Consider the following 27319-nt stretch of genomic DNA (forward strand, 5'->3'; position numbering starts at 1 on the left):
GTGAAGTGATTGTCATCTTACTGCTGGAGGCCCCGCCATGGGGCAGATCTTGCTGATTTGGGCATCAACACGATTTCCACACACTGAGCTTATTGTTCTGATTGCTGGCTTCTATGGGATCATTGCCAGAGGATGTTCCTTGCACATGAGGAGTTTGAGGCTATGTGTCTTGCCTCAGGCAGTCAGGACAAAAAAAAGCACCATGGAAGAGAAGGCCCAAGAGAGAACAGATGCTGAGCAGCCAAGGGAGCAGCGCAGGATATGCGGAGGCCTCTCCCAGACTCAAAACACCCGATTCATTCCAGAGGAGGAAGATATCTGTGGAGGAAGACATGGCAAGGCTGCCACAGACCCGGAGCTCCCCACTTCCACACACATCCCCTCATGGGTGTTTGACAGAACAGCTTCTCTCCAGAGTGACTTGGCCCTTCTGTCGTGGTGAATTGTCCTCTCCTCATCTGGGAGCCAAATATTCTCCACCAACATGTAGTTCTTGCTGCTCTCTGATTCAGATTAACAGAGTTGGAAGGGACCTTGGAGGTCATCAAGTCTAACCCTCCATCAAGCAGCATACCCTACAGCCATGATGTACAGGTGGCACGTGGAGCCATTTGTTAGGGCACTTGAGGCATTGCCTTGTCAGTTCCAGTGCACATGGACGTGCTGGACAGCTGACGTCGGCCTTCATTTTCGGCTGTTTTTTGCCCTCCTTCAGGAAAGCCTTCAGAGGGCAAAAAACGGCCCTACGGGCAACCTGGAATCCAGGAACAGACTTCTAGGTTGACCATAGGGCCATTTTTCATCCTCCGGAGGCTTCAGAGAAGCCTCCTCAAGCCTCCCGGGGGGCCTGGGGGGGGGGAAGGGCGTTTTTGCCCTCTCCAGGCTCCTAGAAAGCCTCTGGAGCCTGGAGAGGGTGAAAAATGGGTCCTTCATGCGCAAAAAGCGGGAGGGCGGGGATTGCACAGGCAAGAATGGGGGCGGGTGGTCGCACACATTTGTGCTGGAGGGTGGAGCACATAGAATTATGGGTGTAGGCATGCCCACACACGACCCCTCTGCGTTCCCCCCACTTTTGGCACACGATGGCAAAAAGGTTAGCCATCACTGAACTAGAACATACAAAACCTTTGCTAGACCAGTTCTCGAATACAGCTCATTTGTCTGGAACCCACACTGCATATCAGACATTAATACAATTGAGAGTCCAAAGATATTTCACCAGAAGAGTCCTCCATTCCTCTACCCGCAATAAAATACCTTATGCCATCAGATTTGAAATTTTGAGCTTCGACAACTTAGAACTACGCTGCCTTCGGTCTGACCTAAGCATGAACCTAAAATTGTCTGCTACAATGTCCTACCTGTCAATGACTACTTCAGCTTCAACCACAACAATACACGAGCACACAATAGATACAAACCGCTCCAAACTTGATTGCAGAAAATACGACTTCAGCAACAGAGTGGTCAGTTCCTGGAATCTCTGCCCGACTCTGTGGCTTCTTCCCCAAACCCCCAAAACTTTAACCTTAGACTGTCTACTGTTGACCTCACCCCATTCCTAAGAGGTCTTTAAGGGGCATGCATAAACGCACCAGCGTGCCTACCGTCCCTGTCCTATTGTTCCCTTTTTATTCATATTCTTTTCGTGTATTCAAAATCATGTTTATACTTTTATCTGTAATCTTATATATATGCTTGACAAAAATAAATAAATAAAAATAAGGACCTGCCTTGAAGGAATGAGGAAACGGACCCTTTGAAGCAGAGCTTGGGCACGTCTGTCCTTGATGTATGGTTGGAGGACCCTCCTCCAATCAGCAGGAGAAAGGAGTAGATATCCCCTTTTGCAATCACCTCCCCCTTGCCTAAAGCTCCCTTTTCTCTGGCTCCTGCTGCACTGCGCAAGGGAGACCCCATCCTGTGTCATCACCCTGGAATGAGTCAGAGAACTTCTCTTCCTCTGATTTAGAAGGTGGCTGAAAAATCCTCCTTCAGGCTTTTGGCACCCTGAAGTTTAACTTTCCTGCTGGTGTCCTAACAGGGATCTAAACTTGAGAGGAGGAGCCAACGTCGCGATGATACAGATGTGCGGTCTTGATGCTCCGAGACTGCTGCTGATACTTTTGCGCTGGGTGGTCCAATCGGACCTAAACCGTCCCGTAGATACAGTAGATACAGTGAATAGGAAGAATATGTCTTGCTGATCTCAGGGATACTGCAAAGTCCCTGATCGATCCAAGAGAAATTCTTCAAGCCGGCGACAAAAAGTCCAGCCCCAGGCAGATGAAATTGGGATGGCTCCGGAACGGAAGGGAAGCGGAAAGAGAAAGTGTGTCCATCTGGTGAGGAAACTTTATTGTTTTGGAAAAGACTGCCCAAATTTTTTTTAAGTTAAATTAAATCCGAAAGCAGAAGAAAATAAGCGGCGAAATTAACCTATAATGGATTGCTTTGGATAGTGTGTTTAATTTTACTTTGTGGATTGAAGTGCTCGCAACTTTTTTTTTTAAGAGAACCGATCAGTTTTTCTTCTATTTTTTTATTTTTTTTTAACCTATGGATTTAAGTCTTCTTCTTTATTTCAACAAGGACTTTTATTACTTGCTATTAATTCTACTTGAGAACTCTGCTTTAAGTTTGAAATAACATTAGAGAGTGGGAAGCAATACTGCCACTTGGAGGCTGGAGGCTTGAGTTTTTGAAACAATGCACTTTCCCTTTTCCTTTTGATCTCACTGACTTTGTATCTCGAGGCTTGGCAACTTGTTTATAGAAAGTGATAAGAAGCAAGGGCATGAATTGTTTTTACAGGTGCACTTTGAGAGTCTTACTGGCAGTGGGAAAGAAAAAGAAAAAGAACCTTCTTTTTTGAAGATTATAAACAATATAAGAAGCCTTGAAAGCCAGAGTGGCAGTATCTACTAGCTTGTTAAAATGGCACAATATTTAAAAGAAACAATAACTTTGCAAAACATCTTGGCTGGAATTCAAAATTTATTTATTAGAAATAACAGAGAGAATTGAGAAGAAGATGGAAAAAATAGAGTTTATAACAGCAAAAAATGATGGGGTCAGAGTCCCAAAAATTGAAGGGGAAAATGATTATAAAGACAAGACAACTGATTACCAGTGGAGTGAATGCCGTTGAAAGTGGGAAAAAGGGAGTATGGAAAAGGGAATTAGATTGACAGGAACTATACCCCGGATTTCAAGGCATGAAGAAGAAAAAAGAAGAAAAATGATGGATTTAAGGAGAGAAAACTTCTCAGAAGCAAGATTGAAAACCAAAGATAAGCTGATTAAAATAGCAGATGGAGGGCATCGAGATTACTTAAGTGATGCTACAAGCAACAAGCTGTGGAGAGAAGTCCACAAAAATTTTATTAAGGAAATAAATAGAAGATCAATTCCACAAATGACAAAAGAAATAAGACTGTATTATTACTGGAAGGATACAGGCTGGTATATGAAAGTTGATAATAAAAAAGTTAATTTTAGTAATTAGTGATTAGTAATTTAGTAATTTCCTAGAGTGCTATGTTAAATAAATAATTGATAATAAGGTACATAATTTGATATAATTAGCGAATGAATTTTTGTTACTAGATAATATCAATAACAATAACAATGAAATGACAAGGGATGTAGTGAACAATATATAGATATATGTACCTTTTATTAAAGGAATTGGGATATAAATTGTAAACAGCGATTTGGAAAGGAGGATCAGAAACCTTATCAAACAGAATTAATTTTTACTTAGAACATGCTATAAAAGGGTAATGTTATTAGATGATATTAGAAATAATTAATGAAATGCTACTATGTGCTTGTGTTTTTTAATTTTGGACTATTTCATGTAAAAGGATGTTAAAACAACCACAGTCAAATGAGAAGCGTGGTATGTTGATAGTAAGATATATTAATTTTTTTATTTAAAATACATAATATGATTTGAATTATAAGCAATGACTGTGGAAGAGATGCATGAAAGTTATTTGTAACCCATCGACACACTTCTACAATATGTAACAAAAGATTATTTTATTTTATTTGTGTTGTGTTTGTTTAACCAAAAATTTAAAAAAATATTTAAGAAACAAAAGAAAACGGGGGTCTAAACTTCTCTTTCCTTCTGGTTAGATTGATGGCTTCTCATTTTCAGCTCAGAGCTTTTGTGCAGCCACTTTACTTTTGAAGATACAGTTCTTCTTCTTCTTCTTCTTCTTACTAGAACCTGACAATTCCACCTTTAGGCTGCTCTTTTCCCCCAAAAAGGCTCTTCATATTTACTTTGTTGGGAGCAGGTCACTTGTTCTCTGTTTTCTAATGTGCTGGGATTCTTTAAAATGTCTCTGACATGGGAGTCAACGTTGTGTGAGAGTGACAGTGATTGTGGATTCCTACAAACCAAGCCAGAGTCTGCTTATCCAAGTTGAGCACGCCAAGTTCACACACGGTAGAAACCACGGTTTGTGAATGCCGGTGGCCGAGTTGCCTGTTGCGGCAAGCCCAGTCCAAACCGGCTGCCTTCACCGTGTGCGAACCGGCTCCCCGGGAAGGGGTTTCTATGAGGGTTGTAGAGAAGCACCTCTTGGCCTGGGGAAGGAGTGGTGACGCACGGAAATTGTTTTTCTCTTCCAGTATTACTGTTGCAAGAAGGATGAGTCGGAAGAGGATGGCGATGAGCCCGACTTCCCTACGGATACCCACATCCCCCCCCTGCACTGCAACCGTAACGTGGCTCTGACCAACGGCCCTTCCTTGTACCGCTCCCCATACAAGAAGCCTTCCCAGTCCCGGACTGGCTGTCCCAGCTGCTCCCAGTATGAGCCTCCAACGTTCTTCCTGCAGGAGCCCGAAGAGGAGGTCCGCAACGGGGGCGACCTGGTCAACTACAAGGCCATCAGCCAAGAAGACCTGGAGCTGCCCATTGGCCTGAGCAGTGGCCTCCAGGCCCTCAATCCCAACCGGCTCTCCGCCATGCGCGAAGCCTTCTCCCGCAGCCGCAGCATCAGCACGGATGTCTGACCGGCCTGGCTGAAGAGGCCCCTCCCTCCCTCGGCTCAAGGCTCGGCCCAAGGCTAAAGGCACTTTGGTTTCCCAGCCTCTTCCTCTCTCGTCTTGTCTCAATGATGCCAGGAGCACGAATGTCTTGGCAGAGATCGTCCGTTTTCTAAACCCCAATCAAAGCAGCTCTTCTTCCTTTCTTCCTGTAGGTGAGGTTTTTGATACAGGACATCCTTTTGTATGAATATGCAAACTGGTTTGCCCCCCTTCAGCCTGCACAAGGTGTGGCCTCTGATTTCCCTGATGGGGGTGGGGGTGGGGAAGGAGGCTGGAACTGAGCCAGAGCCAGATGTTTTTGCCAATCGCTTAATGCAAATCCAACTATTCCCTTCTTCTCTGCAGTGTCCCCACCACACATTCGGTCTACTCTGAGCCTCTCAGCCACCCCCAGGCCCTCCTCTCTCCGTTGCTGTCAGAGGTATTTTTAATGACAGAAGAAACATATCAGATACGTGGCCAGGACTGTCCCAGTCCACTACGTCCAACTGAGATGAGCACGGCTTTTGTTTGGTTCTGGCCTCGCTTGTCCCTGCCGTGCTGGTCCTGCCCTATTTTGCATTGCTCAGTGTGGGTGGAGGGCTGCCAAGGATCATGAAGGTGTTTCATTGGCGTCGGGGGGGGGGGGGGGGGGAGGCAGGACTTTCCCATGTTTGAACAGTGGTGTTGCCCCTGCAGGATTTCATCTATATCACCTGCAATGAAAAGCATCCCTGGTTTTGTCAGGTAAACCAGAGGGGACTCTGCTGTGCTCTGGACCTCTTGTACTTCCCCCCCCCCCATCCCAGCTTCCCCTCCGAGTGTCCAGGAGGCAGACGCAGAGGGATGGCGGGCACAAGGCACTTCTGCGGCCACAGGGGCATGCCTTTTCTTTGGGACAGAAAGGCTGCAACTCAGAGCTCCAGGCAATACAATTTAGTGCAGCAACATTCCCAATGGCCGCCTACTAGAGAAGGCAGCTTCCCGCAATCTGCCTCCAGGAAAGTGGGGGGCCTGGCTAGATGGGATGTCGGCAGGGAGATAAGATTTAAAAGGCAGCAGGACAGACGGCCTTCAGAGGCCACCTGAGATAAAGGCAGCTAGTCCACACCGCTGCTCCCCCAGGTCTTTGGGTCTGGAGGCAGCAGTGGGGCGGAGACTGCCCCACAGTGCCCAGAGGAAATTGGTTTCCCTGAGGGATCTGACAGGGTGTTCAGGTAGTTTGTAAAACTGGCACTCACGAATTAGGTGCTGGGGACGATGGGAATCCGACCTGGTTGGGCAGTTTGAGTTCAATCCATTCAAACTCCTCTGAAGCGGGCACAGGGCACGAGGGGCCAAGAGGAGAAGGAGGGGAGATGGGTGCCAGTTCAGAGACGAGTCAGTAGCGTCACTGATCCAGGTGGGCTTTTTCCATCTAATTTGGAATTAATGTTCATGTCTTGCTTTGGCTGCATCCAATAAAATGCATTCCTGTTGGTCTTCAGTGATCTGTAACTAGTTGCTGCTTCCACAAAACTATTTTGTATGATTCTTAAAATTTGTATTGGTTTCAGTGGCACTCTTAAAAATGCTACGATTTGTTGCTTATAAGTATGGCTATTTATTTTCCCCCTTTATATATCTTTGAAATAAATTCAAATTATTTCATGAATTTTCATTTATCTTTACTTGTGATAATTCCGAAAATAAAATAAAAACAACTTACCTTGACTTGTTACCAAATGAAGTGTTTCTTTCACTGTATTTAAGGAAGTTATTAAACACCTTTAAGAAAAAGGGGTGAGGGGAGTGCTCCATCCGTTTTCTGGCCCACAAGCATGGAGGGGGCAAAAGGGGAAGCCCTTTTAAAATGGGGATTTAAGAAATGGGGCACCAATATTTTCTCTTAAAATTCCTGCCTCTCGCCCCAACCCTGGCCCACCCACCCTCTTTGGAACGTGGCCTTGAGATGCCCCCTTGCCTTGTCTTCCTGCCCTTGTTTTACTGCATCAAAGTCAATGCCTTGCTTTCTTTTTCCCTTGCTTTCCCCCCATTATTCACTTCCCTTTTTCCTTCCCTAATTTCCCTGATATCTGCTTCTGTATTCTTTTTGTATGTCATATTATAAATGTATAAAACTATGGAAAATAAAGAGGAAAAAATACTTTAAAAGAGAGATGCCATGCCTGCTGAGCGTGGAGCCCCTTCCTGTGGCATCTCCTCTGGATGGCTTTCTTCTCTTCCTTTTGAATCGAATTGAATACTCTACTTGGCGAAGTGTGATTGTACACACAAGCTTTCAGTGGCTTGCAAAACTATAGAGTAATAATCATAATGATACCAATAAGAGGGGTAGTAGAGAAGGCAAAATAATAATAATAATAATAATAATAATAATAATAATAATAATAATAATAAATTAATATTATTATTATTATTAATAACAACAACAACAACAATAATAATAATAATCAGCAGCAGCAGCAGCTTATGACAATGAATCATGCTTTGCACCCTAAAAGTGATGTTGACCGATTGTATCTACCAAGAGCAGAGGGTGGTCGAGGACTCCTACAAGTAAAGCAGACTGTGGAAGAAGAAAGACACAGATTGAATGATTACATCCAGAAAAGTGAAGAACCAATGATTAAGGAAGTAAATAAAGGAGGCCTTTTGAAGACAACTAAGTTAAAAGCTGAATATACTGTAAGAAAGAAGTAATTGAGAAGCGAGCTGAAAATTGGAAAAACAAAGCTATGCATGGCCAATACTTGAAAAGTATTGAAGGCAAAGCTGACCAAAAACTAACTTGGAACTGGTTAAGATCAGGAGCACTGAAAAAAGAAACAGAAGGCTTTATTTTGGCAGCTCGAGAACAAGCCTTAGCCACAAACTGCATGAAGGCAAAAATTCAACATGTTACCACCAACAGCAAATGTCGCCTCTGTAATGAGAAAGACGAGACAGTCGATCACTTGATCAGTGGGTGCAGCAAAATTTCACAAACTGACTACCTACAACGCCATGACCGCGTTGCTAAGATCATTCACTGGAAATTGTGCCAAAAGTTTGGATTGGAGTACAGCAAAAACCACTGGGACCATCAGGTTGAGAAGGTTTTAGAGAATGAGAAAGTCAAGACCTTGTGGGACTTCAGAATCCAGACTGACGGGCACTTGGCCCACAACACACCTGACATAACAATAATTGAAAAGAAAAAAGTATGGTTCATTGACATTGCAATACCTGGTGATGCGCGAATTGAAGATAAACAGCAAGAAAAAAATCACAAAATACCGGGTCTTGCAAATTGAGGTTGAGCGACTGTGGAAAAAGAAATTGTGTGTTGTCCGAATTGTAATTGGAGCCCTTGGAGCAATACCTAAAGGGCTACCTCGCTATTTGGAAATTCTAAATTTACCTGACTCTACAAAAAATCCCCCTACTTGGAACAACTTATATCCTCCGACGTTACCTTAACAGTTCCTAGTTAGGACTCGAGCTGTTGAGCTACCAATCAGCCCCAAAGGCTGTGAATCTCACCAAAGATTAAAATAATAATTAAAATAATAATAATAATAATAATAATAATAATAATAATAATAATAATAATAATAATAATAATAATAATAATAATAATAATAATAATAATAATAATAATAATAATAAAAAACATTCAGATTTGCCTATCCCAGGTCCTTGGTAAGGATTCGATAGGTAGACAAAAATGCCAAACCCAGTCTGAACATCTGGCTGACTGTGCAATCATCAATAATAATAATAGTAATAATAATATAATGGGTAAATATATATAGAGATTAGACAGCACTGTGAGAATTAGCTGTTCAGCAGAGTGATGGCATGAGAGAAAAAACTGTCCCTGTGTCTACTTGTTTTGGCATGCAGTGCCCTATAGCACCGTTCTGACGGTAGAAGTTGAAACAGTTTATGCCCAGGTTGTGAGGCCTCTATAGATGTTTTCTCAGCCCTCCTGACCCGTGTAGTGTTTGGGTCCTCAATGGAAGGCAGGCTGGTTGCTTTTTTCTGCAGTCCTAACTGTCCATTGGAGTCTGTATCTGTACCAAACCAAACAGTTACAGAACTAGAGATGGAACTCAACAATTCGCCTGCAGAACTGTATCAACAGCTCCTGGGACTGTCTGAACTTCCTGAGTTGACACAGGGAGAACATTCCTCCTTGTGTCTTTTTAATGGCGATTCTAATATTAGGTGTCCGTTTCCAGTCCTGGAAGCTTATAGAACTGCAAAGCCTGAAGAATTCTACTGCTGATACCGTCCTGTTGAATATAATCAGAGGTGGTGGAATAGTTTCCGTTTGCCAAAACCAATAGAAAAAAACTTACAGGGACTGAGCTGTCACCATAAGTATCAGAAACCTTATTTAAAGTACATTTACAAGTACCATTCAACAGTAAAAGCGATAAAGTTTATTATTTTGTAAACAAATACATTAAAAAAGAGTCCACGGCCCTTTTGAGTTATAAAGTGCAGCTATGTTTTCCTTATCCTATACAATATGCTGGCATGCATTTAAGAGTTCAATTACGAGATAAAACATTTCCGCCAGATGTGCACGTACATGTTATATTTAGTGGACTTTACTACCTGCCTTTCATTAATTTATATTTACTACTGAGTGAGAATAAAGACAAGGTGCCTGAGGCTGAAATGACAAGAGTTCCTCTGCCTTTAGTGATTTGATTGCCATTTTAGTATCTAAAGCTGATGCAAACGCCATTCCGAACAATTCCCACCAAAATGGATGTGGGTACTCAAATATTCTTCATTGCAACACGTGGGGCAATTATTCACTGCAGGACTGGAGAGAAGGGTTCCGCATATCTTTTATTTGGGGTGTGCCTCACTTAAAGTTCCCCTCCAAGCCTTGAGGGGACCATGAGACAGACTCTTCAGGCAGAGAGGTGGAAGGAAAGAGCCAAGGCTGAGAGGGGAGGGCATTCTGACTTGAGCCCAGTCCTGCAGCAGGCGATGTGCCAGTATCAGGAAAGCAAAGCCAGCCTGGCAAGCTCTACACAGGTAGATCAAAAGTTTGCGCAGTGAATTAAAGGAAAAATCCAGAATTCTGCAGGCGGCATTGGGGGTCAAGGGGAAGGGGGTTTCCTCTTCGTGGCTGGAGGAAAAGAGAAGCTAGAACCACTAAGTGATGCTTGATGGCGCTAAGTTCCGGTTGCACCTCCTTGGACATGGGACGCCGTTGCTCCCTTCTAGGAACGGGGTGTGCGGCAGGATCGGCAGCAGGCCTTGCTGTAGTACCAGTGGCCGCAGAGGTTCACCTTAATCGCCAGAGCGCAGTTGGTCCCTGCCTGGTCCTGGCAGCTGTCGTCTGTGGGAGGGCCACAAGATCAGGGAGGTCATCTGAGGCAAGAGGGAGAGCCACATTGGGCCCCGGTGCCTGTCCCAGGGCCAGCCTCCACCTTGTCTGCCCAAGCGCTGAGCAGCATCAACGATGCCTCAGCAAGGAATGTGGGCTGGCCTCCCTTCTGGCTCTTGGTCCCCCATGCAGCATCAACCCCACGGTTTTATTTTTAACGTGGTCTTTCTTTGGGGGTGGGGGTGGGCAAAGAACTGGGGGTTTTCCTGAAGGCTTTCCTCTGATCTGCACCAACACTGCGTCTGACAAAATGGTGTAAACAAAATATTTCGGCTAAAATAACATTCCTTGAGGTGTGTTTTCTTCCTGAAAAAGAAAAGCTCAAGGCAACCCTCTTATTGAAGTTGCCCAAAGAATTCCAAGTTCCACAGAGGATCCGGGCATTCCCCCTTCCTCCAGCCGAGGTGGGCATCGGTCTCTTTCTGCTTCTGGTTGAATCTGCTTCCTTTCAGCTGCTACCTCCTCAGGGTAAGAGGAGGGGGTCCCTCCCCTCAGGTGACCTGGCACAGCCCCCCCAACCCCTCTCCACTGCAAATTGGGGGGAGGTAGCCAAGGGAAGAACTTCTGGGTCCACTTCTGGAAAGGGGAGACTCATCAGATGTTTCATGTGGAAGGTTGTGGTGTGGTCAGATCAGCATAAGGACCAGGAAAGAGACAGAAACCGGATTTCCCAGCGCCGGGGCTCCAACATTGCTGGGCATGGCTTGCTGATGGCATTAAGCTATCCCCCTCCCCCCTTGTGTGCCAGGCATCCCAGCTAACCTGGTGGCTCTGTTGGGCAAGGATGGAGGTCACAGGTCTGCTTCGCAACTGGTTTCAGGAGTGGGTCACACCCACGGACAAGATCCTTCCCTTGGTAACACTTGACATCACGCATCCGCACGCCAATTCCGCAGGTTTTTGTGCACTGGGAGGGAGGAACAAAAGCTCTGTTGGCAACTTAAGACAACCAGAACAATTCAAAAGGAGTTCCGGTCCTTCAGAAAAGGTGACACACAAAGAAGAGGAGGAGGAGGAGGAGGAGGAGGAGGAGGAGGAGGAGGAGGAGGAGGAGGAGGAGGAGGAGGAGGAGGAGGAGGAGGAAACTAGTAGTTTTGCAGCCGTTTTAAATACACTGCAGGTGAGCCAACATCACCACTCCTGAGCTCTTGGCTGCAGTCGATGGGCTGCTGCTGCTTTCACATTGGTGCAGTGTCCTAATGCAGGAAGCCCAGGAGACAATCCCCCTCCCCCAGCCCCACTCCCAAGCCCATCCAAACCAGCTGGGGGAGGGAACTTGCACATTTCATCTCTCGGGAGTTTCATTTATTTTATGGGTTTGGATTCTAAGAAATTTGTTCTTAACTCAGCACCCCACAGCTTCCTCCTCTATGCTGGGGGGGTGGGGTGGGGGCAACAGCTGTGAATGCCAAGTGGGACTCTCTGCCCCTTTGCCCCTATATTTATAGCAAGGCCTGCCCTGTTTTTGCAGGAGCATCTGGGGCAGAGGAGGTTCTGGGGGAGAGGGACATGCTGGGGTCATCTCTGCTGCCTAGAAACCCCACTGGCTCTGGGCAGTGCGGCAAGACCTGCGGGAGCTCCAGATAGTGACCAATGAGCTATCATGGCTGACAGGCCAATGCAAGCCTCTCACGGCCTGGAACATCAGGCATAATCGGAACCAGCTGTGCTTTTTTGGAAGCCCCGGAGACGCAGGATCTGTTGAGCAGGGAGAGGACATCAGGTTCGGGGCAGGAAACCGGCCAAGGGATCATTAGTCTTGGAACGACCGCTGACTTCCCTGAACGGTCCTATGTGCGCTGCGAGGGGAATCCAAGCATGGGTTAACTTTGTCCATTAGCATAGAGACTGAGACTAAATTGATGGCCACGCCTCCTCTGACTGGACTAGTTCAATTTTGCACGAAGGTTCAGCCAATTTGAGAGATGCAAAAATTGGTACAGAAGTCAAAGGTAAGTCAGGTAAGCAATCGGAGAAAGGTAAGTCCAAGGCCCAGAATAGCCAAAGCCCGGTTTGAATTCCCCTCGCAGCGCACATAGAAGGACCGTTCAGGTAAGTCAACGGTCGTTCTCCTGTGCGCTGCTTGGGGAATCCAAGCATGGGACATGCCAAAGCAATAAACCTTAGGGGCGGGAGCGAGGCTGGTCTGGGGTCATAGCCGAAGAAACCACCCTTTGCAGCACGCATCATCCAAAGGACGCCTCAGCTGAGGAATAAACGTCCACTTTGTAATGGCAGATAAAGGACGACGGCAATGACCAAGTTGCTGCCCTGCATATGTCCTCTACCGAGGCCTGCATTGCCCAGGCCGCTGTCGTGGCAGCACTCCTGGTGAAATGGGGAGTGATGCGACTGGGAACTGGTCGGGACTGACAGTCGTAGGCGAGGGCAATACACGCCTTCAACCAGCGGCCAATAGTGTGAGACAATGCATTTTGCTCCATGGTGGCTGGCTGGAAAGACATGAAAAGGGCCTCCGTCTTGCTGAACGAAGCAGTGCATCGCACATAGCGGCAAAGTGAACAATGGACATCGACGTGATGCCAACGCCATTTCCGGTGATGTCCTGTGACCTGTGGAACCACGAGTTGAAGGAAGGAACGTTGGGTCCAAACATAAGACGACTCTGTTCGGGTGGAAGATGCTGAGGTCGTCCCGGATGGAGAGTGCTGCCAACTCGGACACACGTCTAGCCGATGTGATGGCTACTAAAAAGATAGTCTTAAGAGTCAGTAATCTGAGAGAGATGGTCCAAATAGGCTGAAATGGTGTAGCAGTGAGCACCAGGGAAAGGTCCCAGGTGGGGTAACAATGGACCATGGGTGGGCTAAGGTTCGATGCACCTTTCAGGTAGGCCGGCACCCCTGGTGTTGTGACAGGGATTGGCCCCGCCCACCACCAATCATGGTGGATAAAGCCGCAACTTGACTGCGGAGGGTGTTAGGTGCTAGCCCCTTGTCCATGCCCCTCTGTAAGAAGTCTAATACCTGTGGTATGGTTGCCTCGGTTGGGTCTTCATCTGTAGCTCTGCAGAAGGCGTGCCAGGTGATCTTGTAGATACGGGTTGTTGACGGGCGGTGAGCTACCTGGATCATGGAAATGACCCTGTCAGAAAAATGCTGTTGACTTAGGATCGCCCGCTCACATGCCACACAGCTAATTGTAGCAGCTGTGGGTTCGGATGGATGAGGGCTCCTTGTGAGAGGAATTGGTAGGGGTACAATTGGTAGGGGCGGGAAGGCATAAAGGAGGCCCTCTGGCCAAGGACTGCGAAGGGCGTCGGTGCCTTCCATCCCCGGTACCTGAAACCTGGTGTAGAATCGCGGCAAGTGTGTGTTGTCGGGTTGCGTGAACAGATCCACCTGCGGTTGACCGAAGTGGTGGGAGAGCTCTTGGAACAGGGCTGGGTGTAACCGCAACTCCGCTTGATCCACTGTGGCCCTGCTCAACCAATCCGCTTGAATGTTTGTGGTGCCCGATATATGCTCTGCTTAGATTGACAACAGATGGTTCTCTGCCCAGTGGTGCAGACGTTCTGCTTCCATCATCAGAGATTTGGAGCGTGTGCCCCCCTGGCGGTTGACATGCGCCTTGGAAGCCACACTGTTGGTGAGTATCAACACATGGTTGGACAACACCAGGTCTCGAAACTCGTGGAGGGCTAGATGGATAGCTCGTAGCTCCAGCCAATTGATGCTGTTCTGCAGCTCCCGGGCGTTCCAACGACCTTGTGCCACTCGATCCAGGGCGTGGGCTCCCCACCCGAATTGGCTCACATCTGTTGTAACTATGACCCGCTCCGGTTCCTTGAAGAGGGATCCCTTGAGGATTCGGGATGACATTCACCAATGGAGCGATATGGACACCTTGGTTGGTAAACAAGTCCTGGTCTGAGAATGACTGGTATGAGCCCTCTGAAAGGGGAGGAGAAACCACTGGAGTGGTCGTGCGTGGAACCTTGCCCAAGGGACAATGTCTATGCAAGATATCATCTTCCCTAGAAGTTGGGACAGTACTGCGAGGGAAAGTGACCTCTGATTGAACACTTGACTCACCAGGGACTGCAGGCTTCGTTGCCTCTCCTGAGAGAGGGACACAACACATGTTTCTGAGTCGATGACAGTCCCGAGATGTAGAAGGGACGTGGTCGGGTGCACATAGCTCTTTGGGAAGTTCAATACAAAGCCATGATCTTGTAAGGTGTCGATCGTCTGCTGCAGGGCGCGACCAGCTTGGTCACGGGAAGACGATAAGACCAAGATGTTGTCTAGATAACAATTGACCCTTACGGGAACTGACCTCAGGGAGGCTGCAAATCACTGCTAGCAATTTCAATTTCTATTGAAAAACGAGGCCGCCGTAGCGGCACGCAAAGCCCAGGCGGCTGCCTGGTGCGTTTTGCATATAACTAGCTCTGCCTTGCTATCCTCAGCCTTCAAGCCCTCCGAAATCTCAGATGGAATGAGGGCTGGGGAAGCCAAAGCCTCTATCGGAGCATCAACAGTAGGAAACTATAGGATGGTTTCTAATTCCGGTGTGGAAGCGTAAAGCTTCCTGTCACAGTTGCTAGGAGGTGTGACTGCAGTGGGCTGGTACCATTGTTTTTGGATCACGTCCAAAAACAATTTGGGCAATGGAATAGCCTCCTGCTCCTGCACCTGTTCGGCGAACAAGTGTTCCGTGGGATCAAGGCCCACTTCGGTGCTGGCTTGATGTGGTTGCTCCCCACAAATTGGAGGTGGCCTTGGCCTTATAAAGTAAGGATTTAAATAAGGCCAGCCTGAAGAGGCCCGAGAAGGGAACTTTATCCTGGACCAGGCCTTCATCATCCGATAACTCTAGTTTTAAAATTTCCCCTTCCTCCCCCAGAACAGAGCCTCGCCCTCAAGGGAGAATTGGGATCAGCCTGAGAGGTGGATAAATCTCTAGCAGAAATCAAGTTTCTGGATCATTGACTCCTACGCTGCAATTCTGCATCTACTCCCCTAGAAATGGCAGCGGCAATTATGTCCCTGAGTCCAGGAGATTGGTCAAATTTAATATAATTAAAATCGGATTAAACAGACCCCTGTACAAGTTTATAAAAATTAAAAACCTAACCTTAAAACCAAACCGTAAAATTTAAAAATACCAACTGAGGTGGGAGAGCTGGAATTAGGCCAGGCCGGCTAGCTGAAATAGGTGGGTTTTGAGCTTCTGGCGGAAGGAGCGGAGGTCCGTGGTCGTTCTAATGTCAGGGGGAAGGTCATTCCAGAGGGTCAGGCCCATCACAGAGAAGGCCCTTCCCCTGGGCGTTGCCCGCTGGCACAGCCTAGTGGACGGCACCCGGAGGAGTCCCTCTCTGTGTGAGCGAATCGGCCGAAGGGATGTGTGAGGCAGGATACGATCCCACAAATAACTAGGTCCTGTGCCAAGGAGCGCTTTAAAGATGATAATCAACACCTTGAAACGCACCCGAAAAGCCACAGGCAGCCAGTGCAGCCCGCACAGGAGAGGTGTTACGTGGGAGTATCTAACGACTCCCAAAACTGCCCACGCGGCCGCATTCTGAACCAACTGCAGTCTTCGGGTGCATCTCAAGGGGAGCCCCATGTAGAGAGTGTTGCAGTAGTCTAGCCGGGACGTCACAAGCGCATGGGTGACTGTGCAAAGAGCGTTCCGGTCCAATAGGGGACGCAATTGGCGCACCAGGCAAACCTGGTGAAACGCCCCCCTTGCCACGGCTGTCACATGGTCGTCCATTGACAGCTGGGCATCTAGGAGGACGCCCAAATTGTGTACCCGATCCACAGGGGCCAGATGTTCGCCCCCAATGGCCAGTGATGGAGTCAGCTGGTTGAACCGGGGTGCCGGTAGCCACAGCCACTCAGTCTTGGACGGGTTGAGCTTGAGTCTGTTACTTCCCATCCAGATCCGTACGGCTTCCAGACACCGGGACATCACTTCGACGGCATCGTTGGGGTGGTTTGGGGTAGAGATGTACAGCTGGGTGTCATCCGCGTACAGATGGTAATCTACCCCGAATCCACGAATGATCTCGCCCAGCGGCTTCATATATGCATTGAACAGGAGAGGCGAGAGGACCGACCCTTGTGGCACCCCACAAATGAACGGCCTCGAGGTCGACCTCTGCCCCCCTGCCAGTACAAATTGCACTCGGCCAGAAAGGTAGGAAAACCACCGCAAAACGGTGCCCCTCACCCCCAGCTCCTCCAGTCGATGCAATAGTATACCATGGTCGATGGTATCAAAAGCCGCCGAGAGGTCTAATAGGACCAGGATGGAGGAGCAACCCCCATCTCTGGCCCTCCAGAGATCATCCACCAACGCGACCAATGCCGTCTCTGTGCTGTGGCCGGGCCTGAAACCGGACTTGCGCGGGTCCAGATAATCAGTTTCCTCCAAGTGGCGTGGAAACTGTTGTGCCACCACACTCTACAACCTTCGCTAGAAAGCAAAGGTTGGAGACAGGACGGTAGTTGTCTAACAAAGCTGGGTCCAGGGAAGGCTTCTTGAGGAGGGGCCTCACCACCGCCTCTTTCAGGACGGCCGGCAAGAACCCCTCACTCAAAGAAGCGTTGACTAACTCCTGGAGCCAGCCTCGTGTGACCTCCCAGGATGCCAGTACAAGCCAGGAGGGACACGGGTCCAGTGAACATGTGGTGGCTCGCAGTCGCCTACGCAACCTGTCCATATCGTCGGAAGTAACAGAGTCAAACTCCTCTCAGAATGGAACCTCAAGACCCACCTCCGACGTCCCCTCCAGACCACTAGTAGGGACCAACTCGCTTCGAATCTGAGCGATTTTGTCCTGCAGATACCCAAATTCCTCTGCTCTACCCTGCAAAGGGGCTTCCCGCGGCCTCTGTTGAAGGAGGGAGCGGGTTACCCCAAACAGGGCGCAGGGCAGTTATCTGCGGACGCAATAAGAGTGGCACAATACTGACACTTGGCCACTCTTAACGCCACAAGGTAAGTCTGTAAATGGGCTCTCACCTGTGTTCGGTCAGATTCAGAGCGTGACGATCTCCATCTGCTCTCTAGGCGTCTCTTGCGGCGCTTCATCACCCTCAGCTCCTCGGTGAACCAATGGGCCTGGGTGGTTCGCTGCCGCAAGAGAGGCCGCAAAGGCGCAACCCAGTCCAAGGCCCCGGTGGCCGCACTGTTCCATGCAGCCACTAGGTCCTTCATCCGGGTGCGGGTCAGGGCTACAGGAAATGGCCCAAGCTCTGTCTGGAACCTATCCGGTTCCATCAGGCGCCTGGGGTGGAACCATCTTGGACATTCCGGTTCCGCCTCCCCACGGTGGGGAGTAGCGGCTGGAAAGTCGAGCCGGAGAAGTGAGTGATCTGACCATGACAGGGGTATGATGACTAAATCCCCTACTCACAGATAACTCCTCCACCGGCCAGAGACAAAGATAAGATCCAGTGTGTGTCCTCCCTCATGTGTGGGGCCCTGAATTACTTGGGTCAGGTCCATGGCCGTCATGGAGGCCATGAACTCCCGAGCTACCTCGGATGTCTCCCCTACCGATGGCAAGTTAAAGTCCCCCATGACCAACAGTCTGGGGGTCTCAACTGCCATCTCGGCGATCACCTCGTGGAGCTCGGGCAGGGCTGCTGATGCATAGCAAGGAGCCAAGTATACAATCAGCAAGCCCAACTGCCTCCCTGGGCCCCACTTCACGCATAGGGACTCACAACCAGTTATCTGTGGCACAGTGGTCTCTCTCAGCTCGAGACCTTCCCTCACAATGACCGCTACCCCACCACCCCTGCCTAGTGCCCGTGACTGATGAAATGCGCGGTAACCTGGCGGGCTAATTTCCACGAGAGGGAGACCTCCCTCGTGGCCCAGCCAGGTCTCCGTGATTCCTGCCAGGTCCGGCTCCCCCTCTGACACCAAGTCGTTAATGAGGGGGGCTTTGTTGACAACGGACCTGGCATTGCATAACATCAGTCTCAGGCCCTGACTCTGTAGGTCCTGACCACTTAGATTGCGGGGGTTGGGACATATGACCGGCCGTACCCAACGACCACGGTCTCCCAACCGGTGATGAGATCTCTGTCTACCCTCGCACCTGCCCCTCCCCACGACCGTTGGAATAGAAAGACCCTCTTCTGGAGTATCACTACTCCCCCCACTTAATGGCTCCGCTCACTTCCTTGCTAACTCCACCCACCGGCTTGGCACTGGTCCCTCCCTCAGTCTGACTAGCCCCTCCCCCCACCCTAGAACCCCCTAAAAACGAATCAAAAATTTGGCTAAAAACCCCCTAAGGCCACGCCTCATCCACCTCTCTAGATTAATGTATCCCTCATCGAGGTGGGCCCTCGTAAGGGCGGAGGGCCAAACCTGCGAGAGGAGGGACTCCCGCAGTAGGGGTAGGTCTGCCCTTGAGTATAGTATTTGGCTGGCTTTCTTTTGGGGCACATCTGTCACAGGATGGACTGCAGGGATTTGCTTCCTTCTGCCACTGCCCCCGATGGTACCCTTGAGTAGCATAGCCCTTGATCCCCCAGGCACGGTCCTATGCTGGTAAGCAGGCCCAGCCCCATTTCCCCTTAAGCATTTCTCAATCCCTGCAACGGCTCTCAGCGCTTCTCTCGCCGCTTCTCCAACTCCTTTTGCACTCGCTGCCGAAGGGCCCTGTGCAAAGCTGGCTCCAGCAGGTTCCGGGCACCGACCCCCTCCACCACCTCCCTGGGGCCATTGTCCTGATAGACCGCCACCGAGGTGACCTGGCCGCCATCGGCCCCGTACTCCAGGCAGAAGAGGGCCGGGCCGCGGGGGCGCCGCTCGCGGCTGCTGGAGCTGCTCCCGCTCGAAGCCTCCGATTCGCCCTCGCCGCCTCCGCCTCCTCCGCCGGGGCTGCTCCGGCCACGCCGGCCGCCAGTGTGGGTGGGTGTCTCGATCTCTCCGCTCTCTTGCTGGCCCATCGGTTGCCTCCCCTGAGAAGGCAGAGAGCAGCCGGCTCACCTGGGCTACTCCCGGAGGGCGCATGGCTCGGCCTCGCCTCCTCCTGTCTCCGGCGTCTCCCGAGACCGCCGCTGCTTGCAGCTCTTCCTTCCTCCCCCCAATCAGGAAACCCAGATTTCCTCGCTCTGCCCTGCGCTGCCTCTCCGGAGGGACACTGCGACCGTCATAGCTATGAATCAAGTTTCCAAGTGCCTGCATTTTGATCAAGGGACCTCATGGGGACGCTGCGAACCCACAATCATAGGTATGAAACCATCCCAAGCCGCTTTTTGCCGGTGCCGTCCTGGCAACTTCGGTCCTTAAACGAAACCGTTGTAAACCGAGGACCCCAAAGAGAGTCGGATGGGAAACCTTAGTCCTGCGGACCCGCGTTTTGCAGGGTTAGGGTTGCAAAAGGAGCGCTGGTGTGTGTGTGTGTGTGTGTCCGTCTGTCCCACCAGGCGCTCTGCACATGTTCAGAAGCCCTTTGCAGCTCTTCCTTCCCTCCCCCCCGCCCACTTAGTGGCCCTGTCAGAAGCCATTGAAGGAGCGCGGGGTCTGTGGCTAGCATACCTGGTGGTGGTCCTACCCACCCTGGAAGAGGCCCCAGTGGCATCAGAGGACAGCTGAGGGGAAGTGGAAGTCCCAGCGCTGCCCCTAGTAGTAGAATGATCTGCCATGGTAATACTAGGATTGAAAAGACTCAAGCTCACGTTCAAAGATAGACTAAATGCCGATCGCAATTGAAACAGGCCGCAAGAGATGAAGCGTGTGCTCCAGCAGAATGGTGGCGAACCGACCTTCGTGGAGCAAGATAACTGGTGACTTTACGTTGTGATGCCAAGGTAAGGGCAGCGACTCCAGCGATCTGCCGACGGGGCGTCCAGATTCCGCGCATCACAAAAGAAAGAGACCAGGGAGATGGCGGGTAGCGGATAGAGTGGCTGGCGCGGGATGGCGAACCGACCCCCAACAGCGGCAAGGCAAACGAAGGCGGTGAACCGACTTTCCCAGTAATAGCACCATAGGCGGTAATGCCATCAACAAAAGGTTCCCTGGCCCCAAAGGTTTTAGGAACACTAACTATCCAATTTGCAACCATAAGCGAAATGGAACAAACCCATGTGCAGGAAAGGTCGATACTGCCGTGAAAGAAACTCAGAAGCTGTCATACAACGGAGTTCCAAAGGGAATCCAAGCTGAATAATAATAATGATGATTGATTTTGTCTAAAAACCTAGAGAGAAAGATTTTTGCGTCTCTTTAGACTGGACTGAATTAAAAAACTGAACTAGTCCAGTCGTGGAGGCATGGCCATTAATGTACATACCTCAGTCTCTAGGCTAATGGACAAAGTTAACCCATGCTTAGATTCCCCAAGCAGTGCACAGGAGAACATGAAGGGCATTAATTGGGGTGGCCGTTGTGATAGTTCCTGGTTCTTAAATTCCCCTGGCCGCTAAAAATCCCTGCGTGGGCTTTGCTCTGCCCTGCACGGGACAGGCTGGCAGAGGCCCGGAGAGCCCGGTTGGCTGGGGTGGGGAAGGACTGGAATCCAGTTGGCTGGTTCAGCCACTGCAGGTCGATCATGGCCACCGTTTCCTGGCCTATTTTGGCTTTGAGTCCCACAAATTGAATTACCACAGGGCAGGTTGGCCCTCCTTTAGCCAAAGAGCCATCGCCTACGGGTTGCTGGGGCCATTCTTATCTCACATTAAGCCTGTTACACAACCTGTGTGCCCCAGGGGTATTTCCACAATCCTCCCGGAAGCTGCTATCGTCAGAACCAGAAGCCCCCAGGCCCTCACCTCAGACCAAGGGGTGGTGTACCACTTGAAGCAGGGGCGCTCAAAGCAGGTGGCTTCCTCTGCCTCCTTCTTGGTGGCATCACACGTGGCAGGGGGTCGGGTTTTGATCTTCCCACTGACAATCTCCAGGCACAGGACTGTCCGCTTCTTCAACCCTCGGCCGCAGGTGGCGTTGCACTGCCAGAAGAAGGAAGGATCTAGAGCTGGCCTGGGCAGCCGTAAGCCCAAAGAACCCTCCCTGGGGACCCCTTACCCGTTCCCAGTCCTGGGCCAGCCAGCCAGCGGGGCAATTCTTCTCCCCACAGGGGTGGATGGCGAGGGGCTTGGCTTCGGGATTGCACTGGGACTCTGGCACCACGCGCCCATCGCTGCTTTTGCAGTAGACCTGGCGGATCATTCGGCCTGGACCACAGCTGCCACTGCACTGCAAGGGAGAGAGAAGGCAGCCGCACATCTAGGCTTATGTTTGTCACGGCCTCTCAAAGCCCAGTTTGGAGGGGAAGTGGAAACTGGGACACTCTGACAGGGAAGGCACGCCAGGGGCTGAGGACAATGCTGTCCCTGGACTCTCAGGCATTGGAGGAGTTGGTCAACCAGATGGAGAGCTGCCTTCTTGCACAGATACAGCGGATAGGCTGCTGAATGGCAGTGGTGCCAATAAATAGGCAGTCAATCTCTGACAACGAAGAGATGTCTACTCTGCTGATCCAAGGGCAAGGAGAGCAGAGAGGAGGCAGAGAAGGGCTGCAAGGCTACGTGGGAGGAGGTCACCCCACTCCACCTCACAAGGAAGACCTGGAGGGGAGTAATTTAAGAAGAAGCCGTGGGGAGTTTGTCTCTGCCAGGAATAATTGTTTGCTTTGGCTTACACTCTCCCGCCTCTGACTCATCTCTCTGTCTCTCTTTGTTTCTCTCTCTGTCTCTGTCTGTTCCCCTCTCTCTGTCTCTCTCTCTCTGTCTTTCTCTGTTTCTGCCTCTCTGTCTCGCTCTCTGTTTCTGTCGGTTTCTCTCTGTCTCTCTTTGTTTCTATCTTGTCTCTCTCTCTCTGTCTTTCTCGGTTCTCTCTCTCTCTCTCTGTCTCTCTCTCTCTCTCTCTTGTCTCTCTCTGTTTCTCTCTATCTATCTCTCTGTTTCTATCTTCTCTCTGTCTCTGTCTCTCTCTCTCTCTCTCTGTTTCTATCTTGTCTATCTCTCTGTCTCTCTTTGTTTCTCTCTCTGCCTCTGCCTCTGCCTGTTTCTATTTCTCTCTCTCTCCTGTCTCTCTTGGTTTTCCTCTCTCTGTCTCTCTCTCTCTGTTTGTCTCTCTCTGTTTCTATCTTGTCTCTCTCTGTCTCTGTCTCTCTTTGTTTCTCTCTCTCCCTCTCTCCTGTCTCTCTCGGGTTCTGTCTCTCCTTGTCTCCCTCGGTTTCTCTCTCTGTCTGTCTCTCTCTGTCTCTTACTCTCTCTCTGTTTCTGTCGGTTTCTCTCTGTCTCTCTTTGTTTCTATCTTGTCTCTGTCTCTCTCTGTCTCTCTCTTGTCTCTCTCTGTTTCTCTCTCTCTCTCTCTCTGTTGCTATCTTCTCTCTGTCTCTCTGTCTCTCTCTCTGTCTGTTTCTGTCTCTCTCTCTGTTTCTATCTTGTCTATCTCTCTGTCTCTCTTTGTTTCTCTCTCTGCCTCTGCCTGTTTCTATTTCTCTCTCTCTCTCTCCTGTCTCTCTTGGTTTTCCTCTCTCTGTCTCTCTCTTTGTTTGTCTCTCTCTGTTTCTATCTTGTCTCTCTCTGTCTCTGTCTCTCTTTGTTTCTCCCTCTGCCTCTGTCTGTTTCTCTCTCTCCCTCTCTAATGTCTTTCTCGGTTTCTGTCTCTCCTTGTCTCTCTCGGTTTCTCTCTCTGTCTGTGTCTGTCTCTCTTTGTTTCTCTCTCTGTCTATGTCTGTTCCTCTCTCTCTCTCTCTCTCTCTCTCTCTCTCTCTCTCTCTCTCTCAGTTTCTCTCAGTTTCTGTCTTGTCTCTCTGTGTTGCTCTTGGTTTATCTCTCTGTCTTTCTTTGTTCCTCTCTCTGTCTCTGTCTCTCTCTGTTTCTGTCTATCTCTCTGTCTCTCTCCGTCTCTCGGTTTCTCTCTCTCTCTGTCTCTCTCTGTTTTTCTCTGTTTCTCTCTCTGTTTCTATCTTGTCTCTCTCTCCCTCTCTCGTCTCTCTCGGTTTCTGTCTCTCCTTCTCTCTCTCGGTTTCTCTCTCTGTCTCTCTCTCTCTCTGTTTCTCTCTGTCTCTGTCTCTCTTTGTTTCTCTCTGTTTCTGTCTCTCTGCCTCTGTCTCTGTCTGTTTCTCTCTCTCTCTCTCGGTTTCGCTTTCTCTCTGTCTCTCTTGGTTTCTCTCTGTCTCTGTCTGTCTGTCTCTCTCTCTCTACTGTCCCTCTCTGTTTCTCCCTGTCTCTCTCTCTCTCTGTCTCTCTCTCTCAGTTTCTCTCTGTGTCTCTCTGTCTCGCTTTGTTTCTCTGTCTCTGTCTGTTTTTCTCTCTCTCTCTCGGTTTCTTTCTCTGTCTCTCTCAGTTTCTCTCTCTCTCTGTGTCTCTCTTTGTTTCTCTCTGTCTCTGTCTGTCTGTCTCTCTCCTGTCTCTCTCGGTTTCTCTCTCTCTGTCTCTCTTTGTTTCTCTCTCTGCCTCTATCTCTGTCTGTTTGTCTCTCTCTCCTATCTCTCTCGTTTTCTCTCTCTCTCTCTCTCTCTCTCTCTCTCTCTCTCTCTCTCTCTCTGTCTCTCTCGGTTTCTCTCTCTCTTTCTCTCTCTGCCTCTCTTTGTTTCTCTCTGTCTCTGTCTGTTTCTCTCTCTTGGTTTCTCTCTCTGTCTCTTTGTTTCTCTCTGTCTGTCTGTCTGTTTCTCTCTCTTTTTCTCTGTCTGTCTGTCTCTTGGTTTCTCTGTGTGTGTGTCTCAGTTTCTCTCTCTCTCTCTCTGTCTCTCGGTTTCTCTCTCTCTGTTTCACTCTTTGTCTCTCTCTGTCACTCTCTCTCTGTTTCTCTCTGTGTGTGTCTCTCTGTTTCACTGTCTTTCTCTGTCTCTCTGTGTCACTCTCTCTCTGTCTCTCTCTCTTTCTATCTGTTTCTGTCTCTCTCTCTGTCGGTTTCTCTCTCTCTCTCTCAGTCTCTATCTCTCTCGGTTTCTCTCTCTGTGGGTCTCTCTGTGGGTCTCTTGGTTTTTCTCTCTCTCTGTTTCTCTCTGCTTTACTCTCTCTCTCTGTGTCTCTCTGTGTCACTCTGTCTCTCTCTCTCTCCATTTCTGTCTCTCTCTCTGTTTCACTCTCTGTCCTGTCTGTCTGTCTGTCTGTCTGTCTCTCTCTCTCTGTCTCTTTCTCTCTGTGTCACTCTCTCTGTCTCTCTGTGTTTCTCTCTGTTTCTCTCTCTGTCTCTGTCTGTTTCTGTCTCTCTCCCCCGTCTCTCTCTCTCCCTCTTTCTGTCTCTTTCTCTCTCTCGAACAAAAAGAGTATGTGCAGTTGGAGCTTCACCTGCTTGCCTGCTGTTTGTGCGGCCCAGTTCTTAACAGGCCATGAATTGATACTTGTCCCCAGTCCAAGGACTGGAGACCCCTGAGCTAAGAGAAGAGCTACTCAGGCACCTGTGTGCAGCACGTTGAAATGGCAGGTGCTTCGAGGAGCCCTTGCGGCCATCCAGTCCACCCCTCGGGGCAAAAATCGAGGGAGGCATCCTCAAGAACAACTGCTTGATCGTGGACTGGGAAGGAGAGCTCCCCCCCCACATTTGCTGGCTTCTTGGCTTTACTGCCAAACTTCCCCCCACCCCACCCCAGCCTGCTAGGAATCTGCTTTCCTGCAGGAAGAAACACCAATGTTTCAAAAGGGATGCTATAAAAAAAAATCCTAGGTCACGATGTTTGAAGACCTCAAAGTTATTTTGATGCACAGAGGCTGCCAGGCCCCAGAGCTAAAATTCAGATGACCTTATTTTGTGGAAGAAGAAAAGAAGCACGTTGGGCTGCAAACCGGATATTAGATCTTGTGACCCACACCGGCCTCCCCCCCGCAGCTCCTGCCAATATCCAAGCCTCCCTCTCTTCTGATCGGCAAGTTCCTCCTCTGCCCAAAAGACTTACCGGTCCCCAGTCAGAGACGGTCCACTGCCGGTCGCAGGGTGGCCCGGTGCAGTTCTTATCAGCCGCTGGCTTGGTGTTGCCATCGCACAACCTCTCTTCTTCAGAACAGCGGATGTCTCGGCTGACCGTACTCCTCTCGCCACACCTGGCTGTGCACTGCAGGGGGAATGGTAGGGAGGGTCAGCCTTGACAGGCCCTGGATCCATGGTGGATGGTAGGCCGGAGAGGCTTGAAGCGTAAAAAAGCAGCAAGTCCCCCAGAAACTGAACCCCAGGATTGATTTGTGCAATTTGGGTAGATGGCCTCTCTTCTGGGTGTGTGTGTGTGCATGTGCCTCCATTGTTCCTTCCAAAAAGGATAGGAGAGAAGGGTTGGACGCAACAGCCAGAGGGATCTGCTGGTTAATGTTAGCCCTCATCTTCTTCTTTTAATGACCGCATAATTCCTTGTGGGGTGGACTCTGTGCAACTGAATGGAGCTGAGTGTTTACTGGCCTGATGCCCTTCTTGTCACCAATGCAGAGTTATATTCAGCAGATATATTCCCATCGCAGCCAGAGAAAGAAATACCTGCCTCTATCTAGGATCAAACTCACAACCTCTTGATTGTGAGGTGAGAGCTCCACCTCTAGGTCACTGCACCACTAAATCTAGGACTCTTTGGGAAACCCTCCACCTAAGAGGACCCACTTAGGGGTGTCCTGTGAGCCACGGCCAGCACACCAGAGCAAAAGGTTGCTTGGTCTCTTGTATTCGAAACCACATGTGGGAGCAGCTGCTGGAAAAGACTCACAGAAATTGGCCACTGCTCCCGCCAACTCCCCCCTATAAAGCTTGCCCCTAAAGCTAGGTGATCCACAGGGATCAAAGCACAGAGACCCCTCGGCCAGAATTTACCTCAGACCACTCAGACATTTCCCACTGTGGCCCACAGGCTGGGCTCCTGCAGACTTTCCTCTCTTCTGGCCGGGCGATGTCGGCCGATTCGCACAGGTTGCTGTAGACTGAGCTGTCCAGGCCCGGTGAGAGCATCTTCCAGCAACGGACAATCCGGAACTGGTGGCCTTCTCCGCAGGTCCTGGAGCACTCGCTCCAGCTGCTGGTCTCCCACCTGTCCAAGGCAAGGTGGGGTTTCAGGATGAGGAATAGCGAGGGAGGACAGCCAGGCCAGGCTCTTAGGGGATGACCAAGGCTGTGATCAGGTTTGGTTTTGCTATTCTTCAGGGATCTTGGCCCATTTAAAGTGAGGTCGATTCAAATGACATTTAAGTAAAAAGCCATTTTGAAAAAAACACTCCAACTTTAGAGCATGCTGGCAGCATTCCGATTTGCATACTTCTGTTGCAAAGTGCACAGTTTTGGTTATCAGATGCCAAAGCTGCCTTTTGACTAGACTCCAATCACAGGCCCCCTCAGTGTCCAGACCAGCACAATACCACTGAAAAAGAAAAACGGGAAATCCAAGAAAAAACCAGCCTGGTTGCACAAAGATCTCTCTGATAAACTGAAAGCCAAAAAGGTAAGTACAAAAAATGGAAAGTGGGAGACATAACTGAGGCAGAATACCAGCAGGTAGCCCGAATATGCAAATCTGGTTAGGAAAGCAAAGAATGACCAAAGACAGTTTTGGTCACCACATTACAAAAAAGATGTTGAGACTTTGGAAAAAGTGCAAAGAGCAGCTAAGACAATTAAAGGCAAACGAAGAACAGTTGGGATGGCATTTTATTTCTCTGATTACCTTTGCTTTGCAGTCATGGACTGTGATGATCGACCCATCTCCCTCCCTCCGTGTCCTGGTGGTGCTGTGGCTGTCCAGCACTGGAGCCTCCCCTGACACCCCAGGAGGAGAATCTCTTGCCTTGACGCAGGGAAGTCTATCCTAGCCACCAACCAGGCTGTGCCCTGCTCCCTGAGACCTGCCTCCCTAGACAAAGCTTCTGCCCTCACCCACTGTTTCTGCCCGTGGCCCATTTCTGGAATCTCACGAGGGCAACAGGCACAAAGCCTGGCACCACATCAGTCATCTTT

General features: G+C 49.7%; 2 protein-coding genes across 11 annotated transcripts in view; one reads left to right on the forward strand and one right to left on the reverse strand.

Annotated features, from left to right (window-relative positions):
• The window catches only part of FAM163B (family with sequence similarity 163 member B), a 39594-nt gene extending 32832 nt beyond the window's left edge, over positions 1-6762 (forward strand). For all 3 annotated transcript variants that reach the window (XM_081967508.1, XM_081967506.1, XM_081967507.1), the window contains one exon: positions 4648-6762. In XM_081967508.1, the coding sequence (XP_081823634.1) occupies positions 4648-5034 (387 nt within the window). In that variant the 3' untranslated portion in view covers positions 5035-6762. The remainder of the gene's footprint in view (positions 1-4647) is intronic.
• ADAMTSL2 (ADAMTS like 2) overlaps positions 1-27319 on the reverse strand; it is a 104850-nt gene that overhangs the window by 3331 nt on the left and 74200 nt on the right. For 5 of the 8 annotated variants that reach the window (XM_081967469.1, XM_081967467.1, XM_081967468.1 and 2 more), the window contains 6 exons: positions 26186-26399; positions 25290-25445; positions 21467-21637; positions 21214-21390; positions 11207-11351; positions 10291-10750 (listed from right to left, as the gene is read on the reverse strand). In XM_081967469.1, the coding sequence (XP_081823595.1) occupies positions 10599-10750; positions 11207-11351; positions 21214-21390; positions 21467-21637; positions 25290-25445; positions 26186-26399 (1015 nt within the window). In that variant the 3' untranslated portion in view covers positions 10291-10598. Of the gene's footprint in view, positions 1-9464; positions 10751-11206; positions 11352-21213; positions 21391-21466; positions 21638-25289; positions 25446-26185; positions 26400-27319 lie in introns of those variants that run through there. The other 3 variants (XM_081967470.1, XM_081967471.1, XM_081967472.1) reach the window with 3 other exon arrangements.

The sequence above is a fragment of the Natrix helvetica genome (assembly GCF_964273705.1).
Source record: "Natrix helvetica genome assembly, chromosome: 15".
Classification (NCBI taxonomy): Eukaryota; Metazoa; Chordata; class Lepidosauria; order Squamata; family Natricidae; genus Natrix; species Natrix helvetica.